The sequence below is a fragment of the Bombyx mandarina genome, chromosome 07, assembly GCF_030267445.1.
Source record: "Bombyx mandarina strain Sakado chromosome 07, ASM3026744v2".
Lineage (NCBI taxonomy): Eukaryota > Metazoa > Arthropoda > Insecta > Lepidoptera > Bombycidae > Bombyx > Bombyx mandarina.
In genome coordinates, this window is record NC_143214.1 from 10,684,564 (window position 1) to 10,696,670 (window position 12,107).

A 12,107-nucleotide genomic window follows, 5' to 3' on the forward strand; every position below is an offset into this window, starting at 1 on the left:
GACTCTGACGGCGGCGGTGATGTGATTCCCAACGCCACCACGGGTCCGGCGCCACCACCGTCCGCGGTCGAGGGACGTGCGTCTTCTATCTGCGACCCTAGCGGGCTCGACTCACGCGCAACGTTCACATTTGAGTTTTAAGCAATTAAACGCGCCAATATTATTCTCCAATATTGGTCTCGAACATTCGGCGAATGCGAGCGTCCTCCTACCCTGCTTCCAGTTACACGTATATCGGTCATTACGTTGTTAATTTAATGCAAATTTTAAAAATAAACTGTACGCCAGGATAACCCAAAAGCGGATAGGGCACAAGCCCTATCCCACTTCTGATTTTAGCAACGGCTTAATAATTTAAATAAATAAAAAAAACTACAAAAGTGGGCAGGAACGATCGACACAGAATATTAAATCTAAGACAAGTGAACGCTGCGCGCGCTTCCAGCAAAAGTGATCCGAGGTGGCGTGATGTCCCCGCTGGTCGGTCGGTTGCCCCTCCAGATGACGAGTTGCCCCTCCAGATGACGTCACGAGTCCACGTGAGTGCTCTTCGTCAATGGCTCCGCCCATCGACTTTAACTTAAGAGGGAGTCGCCTCTAATATTTGAATACCACTAATTATTATTTGTATGAACCTATTAATAATTAGATTTTATCGGCGGCTCGGTACTGCCACTGCTTTGTAGATTAAATACGTGTCCGAAACGAAGTAGACGACACGCGAGCCCTTTAAATGTACACAGTGCATTGTATATTTCAGTACGTCTAGTTAAAACAACACCGCCTAAAGCTTTACATCATTTAATCGAGTCGGAACCAGAAATATTATTATTATTGCATGTAGCAGTATCCAACGGATTTGTCTGTTGAGGAATTAACGCGTGTGATAGCAGGAGAATAAGATTAAGATACTACAGACCGATGACTAAAGAGCTAGCAGTAGTTTAAATACTTTTAGTAAATTTTCAAGGGAGAATTTTCATATCAAGCAAGATCCTACAATATAAATATATATTGAGTTACTTTGGTGTATTTGAAAACGTTGATTCCAGTTTATTATCATTATTAATATTTAATTGCGCACAAAACAATTTTAAAGAGAGAATCTAATGATACTTTCCACGAACTCATGAATTTTCATCCATGATACCACTAGTAGGGAAAATTGTACAGACAAATTTTAATCGGCTCTTGTGTCGGCCATAGCACCAGTCCATCTCTTCTCAGGAGTGTAGCAAATATTTACTTAGTGTTTCGCCGAAAAATAGCTACCCCCGCGCGCATTCAATACGCTCTGCCGTTGAAAATGAAGATTGTTAAGAATTACAAACTATCCTGGAAGTTTGTTCGTGCACACGTGTTAAATACATAATATGTCGCACCGTTTGATACGAATATACCTTGATAGGAATTCACTAGCGGTGCTTTTAGGTACCTCAAGCACCGGTCATCGTTCTCTTCGAACCCGTCGCTTGCGACGAAGAGCTCGACGAGTAAATTAACCCACAGACACAGCCCACTGAGTTTCTCGCGTACATTCTGCGAAGCACGGCTCTTGCTGAAGTTCGTGTTAGCAACAACATCAGGTTTGAGGTCCGTGAGCTCACCTACTCGCCTGGTTACGCTGACATAGCCTCTCAACGCTATCAGCTTAGGGTAGGAAAAAAGATAGGAATTCGCTCTATAGAAGTGACTGTTAGCTTTTTAAACTGTGTCAACTCCATAAGCGGGGTATCCGAAGCGGACAAGGGACCCTGCCGGGAGACGCCCTGCGGCGCCTGCCCCTTTCCAGCCAACTGTCACTTTGACAGCGAATAAAGCAATAAATACATTGATAGGAAGCCCGCCGTCGACAAAACAAACTTACAGATTGAAATACAAGTGTAATCGTTTAGTAGGACATAAATGTTTTGTGTCGTCTATGCATTACTGTTTTTCTTTTATCGCTGCCGATCGGCAAATGAGTCACATAAAATGGTAACTGAATCTCATAGACGTCATAACATAAATCCCGCCATTAACTATGACTATAATTGAAAAGACCTACCAAAAGAACTATACTTTTACGAGTTGATCGTACGGCGACGACACAAGGTAAGGGTGACCCTTCACAGCTGTTTCGGCCCCTACCTGCACCTTGACTCCCGGTCGAAGCCGATGCCGGAGTGCCACCACTGCAGTGGCTGCGGTGAGGATACAGCGGAGCTCACGTACTACCGCCGCGTCCTAATACAGTGCGAGGCCTACTATAACGCGAGGCCTACTACAACGCGATGCCTACTTTAACACGAGGCTTACTACAACGCGGTGTCTACTATAACGCGAGGCCTACTAAAACGCGATGCCTACTATAACACGAGGTCTACTACAACGCGATACCTACTATAACTTGAGGCTTATTACAACGCGATGTCTACTATAACGCGAGGCCTACTAGAACGCGATGCCTACTATAACGCGACGCCTGCTATAACAAGAGGCCTACTACGACGCGATGCCTACTATAACACGATGCCTACTACAACGCGATGCCTACTATAACGAGAGGCCTACTACAACGCTATGTGTACTATAACGCGAGGCCTACTACAACTCGATGTCTACTATAACGCGAAGCCTACTATAACGCGATGCCTACTATAACGAGAAGCCTACTACAACGCGATGTCTACTATAATGCGACACCTACTACAACGCAATGGCTACTATAACACGAGACCTACTCCTCTTGGCTGAGCCTTTGCTCGCCCACCTGCTCTGAAAAAACTGGAAAGGCCTCCGGGCCACAAGTAACTTCCCGAACATAAAAAAAAAAATGTACAGCCATTCGAAAGCGTTTCAGATCAAACTAATGCTTGTGGGAGTCACAGATGCTGTCTGCTAACAGTTACCATTTCAACACGCTCTCTGCGTATGAAAATATTGCTTATGCTCAATATGCTGAAGAACTCAAGTTACTGTCGGAACAATTTTCGCACAGATTTAGCGACTTCAAAAACACGGAGGACAGTTTCAGGTTATTTGCTACTCCTACAAAATGTAACGTACAAAATGCTCCAATACACTTACAAATTGAGATGACCGAGATTCAAAAAACTCACTCCTGAAATATAAATTTTAAGACGTAGAGTTACGCGCGATTTCTACAAAAAATACTTAGAAGAACACAATTTTCCGCAGCTTAGTAAATTCGCAAGAAGATTGATTTGTGCGTTTGGCAGTACTTATAAATGCGAACAATTCTTTTCATTGATGAAAGTTAATAAATCAACACATCGTACAAGATTGACTGACGATAATTTGGAAAATTCTTTAAGTCTTTGTATCAGTAGAATTAATCCAAATATCGATGGAATAGTTACTCAAATTCAAGCTCAAGTGTCTCATTGATATAAATAATATAAATATAAATATTTACTAACAATCACGCCACGTCAACTGGTCCCGTGATAAGTTCGTAAAGAACTTGTGTTACAGGTACCAGATAACGGAAATAAATGTAAGATTTTTATTATACACATATGTACATATATTTAATATACATCCATAACCCTGGAAGACATTTATATTTATCATACAAATATCTTCCCTTGGCGGGATTCGAACCCGACCCCCTTGTGTAGTGACCATGTCACTTACCACTACACCAGACGGCCGTTATTGATATCGGTGTAATTTAATTTTCGTAGGTTTTAACAATTGCAAATTTATCGATTTAATTATAATGTACCATTTTTTTAACTTAATTTTATTTATTTTAAATAATAAATTGTACTATAATAACATTGTCGTATTATTTTATGTTAATATCTATCACAACAAATATTATTACTTACTTTAAAATGCACTAAATACTTTTAAATGCGGCCCGCGAACGTATTTGCTAAACGCTAAAGTTTGGCCCTCAACATGTCAAAGGTTGCCCTGCCCATACCTGATTTAAACACGGATCACCAAGCGAATAGGTGTAATATCGTTTCCTAGCATCAATGCTAAAAAGGCAATATAAAATAATTCACTCTTATTTTTACACAATAAATTAATATAAAATAGACAATAAAACAGCTACAACATTCAACTTTATTAACAGTCTTAAACAATACTTAATCTAACTTAACATGATTTCAAAGCGGAAACCACCTTTGTGCGCCATCTAATCTTATGACTTCTCCGTTCAACATTGGATTCTCAACTATAGTTGTAACGAGATGAGCAAACTCCTCAGGTTTGCCCAATCTCGAGGGGAATGGAGTCATACGCTTGATGAATTCCTTCATTTTCTCTGGTAAATATGACGTTAGGGGCGTGTCAAATATACCTGTAAAATGAAGACATTGTTAACTCTTTACTCAGGCATACAAGCTGAGGAAGAAAAACCCTCTTAAGTGTTGTCGCAGCAATTAGATATAGCATTCTCTTAAATAAGTTTTAAAAGTAATGCGAAAAAGGGAAAGGGTTAGGTACTCTACGTATGTATGTATTTGAGTCAACTACTGACTCAACAGGTATGTATTACCTATAATTATTTCGAATATTATATAGATAAGACGTCCGGTGCAATCGTGTTGAGCGATGAACCTGTGTTCGAATCCCAGACGGGTACCAATTTTTCTAATGGATTACATACTCAACAAAATTAAATGTTGACGATTGACTTCCATGGTGAAGAAATAACATCGCGTAATAAAAGTGAAACCCGCAAAATTATAATTTGCGTAATTACTAGTAGTAGGACCTCTTGTGAGTCCGCGCGGGTAGGTACCACCGCCCTGCCTATTTCTGCCGTGAAGCAGTAATGCGTTTCGGTTTGAAGGGCGGGACAGCCGTTGTAAGTACACTGAGATCTTAGAACTTATATCTCAAGGTGGGTGGCGCATTTACGTCGCAGATGTCCATGGGCTCCAGTAACCACTTAACATCAGGTGTGCTGTGAGCTCATGCACTCACCTAAACAATAAAAAAAAAGTACATTTGTCTAAACCGTTTAAATTGAAGTTTCTGAAGTAGTGACTGATGGATTGAAACATGCATACCTGGTGCTATGGTAACAACTCGAATGCCTTTTGAAGCTAGATCCCTTGCAATTGGTAGCGTCATTCCTATTATTGCCGCAGTTGATGCCGCATATGCAGCTTGACCAATATCTCCTTCGTATGCTATTGTTGATGCCGTATTGACTATAACTCCTCTTTGGCCATTAGCGTCTGGTTCATTCTTACCAATCAGTCCAGCCGATAACCTAATTGTGTTGAATGTTCCAACAGTGTTGATCTGAAATTATTTTATTTTTATTTATTTATACTAACAACTAAGTTGATGTATTGAAATATTTCAATTAAAATTTATTGTTGTTGTATATTGTGAAACTTGGTAACCATATATTTGTGTGATAAGTCTGATACGTCTGAAAGTCAGATAGCATAAGCTCATAGAATTTCAGCTCGTTTATTTCAAGTATTGCTCAAAGATTTTTTTTTTAATGCCAAAACTCTTTAATGCTTTAGACATATTGAGAACATATATTAATATTAATAAATTATATTTATATTAATAATAATACTATAAAATTTTTAAATTTCATTTAAAAATAAACCAATAAAAATGTGGTAGGTCTAATAATTTATAATGAGCACATTCCTTTCCATTTTATTTGATGGAATCAAATCATTAACTATGCCCAATTAGGGATTTTTAGTTATGGGTTTTTAAGGGTAGGATAGGCATGTGGCTAATAATAAAGTAAAAATTATTATTCACTTACATTAATAATTTTTGTAAAATCTGCCAATGTACTGGGTAAATCTTTATTAAAGTTATATATCTGATGTGTTATTGACTGTCCAGCGCAATTGACTAGTGTATCGAGTCTGCCAAATTTGTCTTTGGTTATGTCCAGTGCTTTTTTAACATCATCTTCCGATGTTATCTGTTGACAAAATAACTCATAAATTATTGTCTTATTTTACTGGTGGTATCACCACCACACACAAGAAAAAAGAAACCACCACCCTGACTGTCACCAGACCAATGACTGATGCTTTCCAGTCTTGCCAGTGAATGAGAATGGTTTGAAGGGTGGGATATTGTACTATAGAACTTAGAATTCATGTCTGAAAGTGGGTGGCGGCATTTACATTGTTAATGTCTATATGCTTCAATAACCACTTATCATCAGGTGGGCTCATGTATAAGTAATGAAAAATAAAATAAAAAAGTAAAAGAAAACTGTTGAATCTCTCAAGTCAATAATCAGTCATTAGTTTAAAACTTTCTCATAATGTGTAATTGTGCAGTAACTAATGATATATTTTCCACCTGCCAAAATGATTTAAACTATTTGTTACAAAAAAAGTAAATACTAAAAAAACATGCTTATATTCAACTGTATACAAGTAGCCAAAAATTAACTGAAAAGTTGCTTGTGTCATACTGGATTATAAATCTCTTAATAATCTATGAATAAAATTTAAGATCCATTGGTATGTAAAAGCCCAAGGCAGAGAGCACAATGGGGTGTTTATTATAATTTTTCTACCCAACATTACTACTTGTTGGTCCAGAATATAAACTTAAATTATCTTTATATGAAAATCCATACAGATTTTTTATTGTTACTCAATAACAAAAACAAATCACTTTTTTTTATTGCCCTTGTAGGCAGACAAGCATGTGGCCCATCTGATGGTGAGTGGTTACGGTCGCCCATGAACTTGAGCAATGCTAGGGACAGAGCCAAGCCGCTGCCTAACATTAAGTACTCCCCACAAGCCTCGTTTAAAGAAGGATATGTCGTAGCACTCGGGAAACACTGTGGAGGGGAGCTCATTCCAAAGCCGGATGGTACGTGGATGAACACAGTGGCTCCAGGTAGTATGGATGAACTCTACTCCGGTGGCAGGCGGTGCGATGGTAAAAACGAGATGATGGTATCATCTCAAACAATTCCTCAGAGCATTTATAATATTAATTTTGATATTAGATGGACGTAGATGAAGTAATTTTATATTGATAAATTTAATTATTTGTTAATTAGTTAGCCAAATTAAATAACTTACTGATCCCGTCACAGCTATAGCATCATCCCCTATTTCTTTTGTAACTTCTTTAAGTCTCGTTCCTTGTATATCTAGCAGAACAACCTTTCCGCCTTGTTTCACCAGTCTCTCAGCTGTAGCCCTACCTAACCCAGAAGCTCCACCAGTTACCAGGCTGACCATACCCTGGATAAATGAAAATATACAACAAAATAAAACCAATTGTTATTTAGCTTTTAGAGGTTATGATTTTACTGTATTTTTTTCTGAATAAACAGCTATTACTTTATTGTTTATAACGATTACCTTATGCATTTTTCACGATAAGGAAAACCAATAGTTTTTATTTAATGTGTTTTCAAGGTTTTGATTTATTAATAATAAGTACCAATAACCTTATTCGGATTATTTGTTTCATTGATTTTTCGATAGGAGACGCAAAGGGAATAAAGTTCATACGACTTCAAAGTCACAAACTACAAATTAACATATTATTAGTACGTAACATATAACTTTATTTTCTATTACAAAGATTTAACCATTTCCTTGTCTAAGTGAAATGGAATGATATTCAGATGAAATAAAATATAATTAAATGAGATGAGATATAAGATAACACAGATAGTAAAAAAAATTTACTGAGAATTCATTAGGTTTTATGGAAGAAAAGTAGTTTCCACCGACTTTATTTACTTTTCCCACCCTTTTGCGCTTTTACAAGCCGCCTTTATCCTCAATAGACTTTATGTCATGATTTGTAAGCAGAGTAAAATGTCGCTTCAGAACAAAGAGGCATTTTAAAAACCTTACACAGGATCCATAGTGACTTAAGAGAGTATGGAATTCGCTCAAGTGGCCCGCAACAACATAGACACCTTCCGATCCCGTTTTTACCAGTTAGCCGTTAGAGCACCGTGTTTCATGAGGAACGTCGACCAATACGACAATCTGGGCGTAGAATCCATCTGGTAACATCTGAAGAAGTCAGCGTCGAGACGGTACTTCGATAAGGCCACGCGTCATGATGATAGCCTCATTGTTACCGCCACTGACTACCCTCCGACTCCGACTCACACAGAAGCCAGTCACCGTCGACGCCCTAGACAAGCTCTTACGGATCCATGTGGTCCACTAACTATTGGACGCCTGCATCTTTAGCACTAAGAGCACAATTAGAGACCCTGGTAGCCATACTCGTCAACCTCGCCAAAGAATTCAACGTGCATCCTAACTCATACAGCAGTCCACTGTGTTTCTCGCTGGATCTTCTCAGCAGGTCACGATTTCGGTCCGGTAGTTAATGCATTCATGAAGTAACTACCCTTGAGCTTTTAGGTTCCCTTCAGGGACCCTTGGGCAGCTGTTAGCAAATATCACCCCCTGGCTGAGCCCGTGCACACCTATCTTGGTGAAACTGAAAAAGTCTCCAGACCACCAGTACTTCTTCCTTTCTAAATAATAATAATAAAAACTCTCATAGATACCAAACGTTTAATACGCCACCTTAATTATTATACCTTAAATAAAGAAACAATAAACTGAATATAAATTCTCTATTCACATTCCTATCATTAGTTTGTATTTTTCACAAAAGATCGTATGTAGTACTTACCTTGAATGTATTAGTTATGTGTTTTTAAATAACAGAACACTTGGTAACTTGAGCGCGATATGATAGCATCATAAAAGCAGATTCCCATACATACATACTGAATGTAATTTTGTTTTATTTATTCACGATCACATGGGCATCCTGTCTAGTCTGATGTAGTCTGTGTTTTTACAGATTATGTAGTGATGTTAAATATACTGTTTTGGATTTTGGACCGTTTTGTTTACTATCTAGCGGCTCTTACGTATTGAAATGCCTCATTTCTATTAAAATTGATAGGTACGAAAGCTAAGCACAACAGGGACAAAATAGCCATGGCACAAGTAGAACAGCCGATTTTCATACTTCCGAAAAAGCGGAATGGCAAAAAAGTCAACGCAGTGGCTAGCCATGTCGACCACGTAATTGCGATACAGGTATAAATTACCACTATTCTTGAATCAAAACTTGCAGACTAATGTTAATAAACGGCTTACCGTCAAATAAAAATTATTAATGACTCTCAAGAAACAAACAATGATAAAACTAAAGCGGAAATACAAGGAACAGAATTTATGCGTTTATTGATTTTTTCCTTTTACATTTCCAGGGTGTTCCGGACAATACATTTCCGGTGAAATACACGAGCGGCCTATCACCGGTGTCTGAACACACTGCGAACGGTGTCATTCATTCCACTATGGAAGGCATCAAATCAAACATGAAAATACACTTACCCATCATCAATGATGAAATTGATGAGGAGCTTGAGTCAACTGAAACAGACGTTCAAAAGCAACCACATAAGAATGGCTACCAAGCCCTATGTAACATAAATGGCAGCCGTGAAATCATAGACTTGTCACCAATATATGAAAATTCCTCAGATGCGTGCTCAAGCCATGGCGATTTGAGAGAAACCAATGAGTATGAATTACAAAAGAATTGCAAAATCTTTATTGGTGAGCAATATGAGAGTTCATGCCCAACACCAAATAGTCTGTCTCAAACACAGTCTGAAAACAGCTTTGAAATGGGCCCTTTGACTGACAGCTTGAAAAACAGTGCAAAGAAGAAGAAAAAAGTTAATATTGTGGCCGGAGTCGTTGAATATGAGAACACAGCTGCAGAAAATACTGCATCAAAACTAGAATCTGTAGAGCCAATTACTCCTGAATGCTCCTTGACAGAATTTAAAGATGGCTACTTGACTATGACTGGCACAATTAAAAGAGGTAAGAAAAAAGGTCAGAACGTAGACGTCAAACTCAACATATCTCGAGAAGAACTTGAAATCATTGAAGCTACCATCGTAGCTGAAGAATACAACAAGATGGATATTTCAAAGTGCTCTATTCGTAATGGGCCTCATGTGTTCTTGTTTACTCTTATCTGCATTCCATTTGTGACATGTATCTCGGCTTTGTACTCATTTTATATGGGGACCATAACGTGGTATAATATATTCACACATATAACTGAAAATTTTAGTTGCATTAAAAAAGTTGTATTGGCTCCATTGATAATTTTGTGTTATCCATTTTTGATAGTGATTTTCACCATTGGCCTTGGATTATACGCAGGAATCGTACAGCTCACATTCAGCGCCGGTAACTGGTGGAAGGATGTATGTGATTTTGAGAAAGGCTATTATGGTTGGCTCTGTAATATGTTAAGCTTGTCAGAGTGTAGTCCGTATGAGGTTGTAGTCTTAATGGACGTAAAACCATAATGAATTTGTCTCTTACTTTTATATGACACTGCCATGAATATAAATTTAATATTGATTATTAATGAGCTGTATACCGTTTTGCTGACAACAATAATTCAAAGAAGCATTTTAATTATATAATAAAATGTGTATTTCCTCTGCTCAATTGACAAGAAAAGTTATGAAATGCTACATATTTGAAAACCAGAAATTGGTGTTCATAGAATTGTCGTAATAAGGGAGCATATAATATTGTGAAGTGTTTGGATTGTGTGTGCTATAAGAGATTGGGAACAAGGAGGAAGGTAGTACTTTTACAGTAAATTAGTTTGTATTTTTATATTAAATCTTGCTCAAGTTCTTCCAAAACATTCCATATTAGCTAGTCAGTCTAGTCATTAGATTAGTGAATGATTTTTTTGCCCTTTACAAATTCAGGAATATCACAAGTCTGTCAATAACTTTAATAATAAATATTGTAGTGTGTGATTTTTACATATCTCAGATTATTTTAGACTTAATTATTAAGGTTAAGAAAAATGTATCTGTAGCATTATTGGCTACTGAAAATGCAAAAAAATGTGTCAGGTAGTTTAATGTACAATATAAAATTATAAAAAGTTGTGCTTAGCAATAATTTATTGATTATTAAAACAATAAAACTAACAATGCTTTAGCAAGTAATGTAACTGATTGTATTAAACTTTCTACAGTAATATAATATCAATGAAATTTTGTATTAAAGCATAATCAATGTTTATGAAGACTGATGTATTCTAGTCACTATTGTGGGCGTTTGTACTCAATAAACATATTTTACAGGAAAATCAATTTACTAATTTTAATCACTACACACTAAATCACAGCTGAGTCTCATGAAGTGTCTTTAGACGGGCCCTGCTCGGAGTTGGGTGATGTTTGCTTTAGTTCCGCATCTAATCTCTCCTTCGCTCTTACAATTTTCGATTGCAAATAAAACGAACCTCCTTTCGATTTGTCGTTTACGGCGAAAAGGTGTTCATAATTTTTACTAATTTTCTCGGGGTCTACTTTTTCTATATTTAATATTTGCATTGCTTCTTCTAAAGTCAACCCTGTGGAAGCATTGGCAGCAGCTCTCCGCGCTCCTTCGGGTCCACCGCCAGCCCTCTTCGCTGCCTCTTGGGATGCAGCTATTTCTTGTTTCAAGGCGCGTGCGAATGCTCGACCTACAACCTGAGCGCCCAAAACTATTATCTGAGCTATGTATTTAGCCATGTTTCATTATCAACCGTCCTATACAAGTTTTTGTCATTACGAAATAACCACAAAATAAATAGATTAACCGTCAATATTGACTGACGGAAATACAGTGGAAACGCTTTTTTCAATGTTCTTCTCCAAATGACAAAGGGAATATAGTCCATAAGCTTTAAGATTGTTGATTTTTTCCCTTATTTGTACGCTGAAAAAAGATTCATTGCTGAATAAAATTAAAGCCATTTTTTTTATTTAATGTGCAGAGACATAGTTACAGCATATTTTTAAAATACAAAATTAAATCATATTTTAAATAATTGTCAAAATTGACCAAACTGTTAAGAAATATATGAGTCGACTATTATCAAAGCCGGCAATGTGACTTTTGGACAATTATTGGTAAATCAGAAAAACAAATTATTGACTTTGTATTCCATTGGCAGTCACAAAACTCTTCCGAACGACATCTTACATAAATAACAGATTAACTATTAACCTTTATTTAATGCAGGTTTTGAACCGTATTCTTTGA

General features: G+C 37.2%; 3 protein-coding genes across 4 annotated transcripts; 1 reads left to right on the forward strand and 2 right to left on the reverse strand.

The window, feature by feature from the left end:
• Window positions 1–4,057: 4,057 nt before the first annotated feature.
• LOC114239449 (3-hydroxyacyl-CoA dehydrogenase type-2) lies at window positions 4,058–7,469 on the reverse strand. The gene is made up of 5 exons (XM_028169645.2): window positions 7,341–7,469; window positions 7,056–7,220; window positions 5,762–5,926; window positions 5,034–5,271; window positions 4,058–4,318 (listed from the first exon to the last, which is right to left on the reverse strand). Exons 1-5 carry the CDS (start codon window positions 7,347–7,349, stop codon window positions 4,125–4,127), a joined length of 771 nt encoding a protein of 256 aa, XP_028025446.2. The 5' UTR covers window positions 7,350–7,469; the 3' UTR covers window positions 4,058–4,124.
• A 1,337-nt stretch (window positions 7,470–8,806) lies between these two features.
• LOC114239475 (uncharacterized) lies at window positions 8,807–11,167 on the forward strand. Of its 2 annotated transcripts, XM_028169681.2 has the most exons (3): window positions 8,808–9,062; window positions 9,236–9,860; window positions 10,176–11,167. In XM_028169681.2, exons 1-3 carry the CDS (start codon window positions 8,961–8,963, stop codon window positions 10,355–10,357), a joined length of 909 nt encoding a protein of 302 aa, XP_028025482.2. In that variant the 5' UTR covers window positions 8,808–8,960; the 3' UTR covers window positions 10,358–11,167. The 2 variants fall into 2 exon arrangements, with proteins under 2 accessions (XP_028025481.2, XP_028025482.2); XM_028169680.2 differs by having other exon boundaries at window positions 8,807–9,062; window positions 9,236–11,167.
• Window positions 10,958–11,683, reverse strand: blp (mitochondrial import inner membrane translocase subunit Tim16). Its single transcript, XM_028169682.2, has one exon. The coding sequence runs from the start codon at window positions 11,591–11,593 to the stop codon at window positions 11,210–11,212; it is 384 nt and encodes a 127-aa protein (XP_028025483.1). The 5' UTR covers window positions 11,594–11,683; the 3' UTR covers window positions 10,958–11,209.
• Window positions 11,684–12,107: the final 424 nt, after the last annotated feature.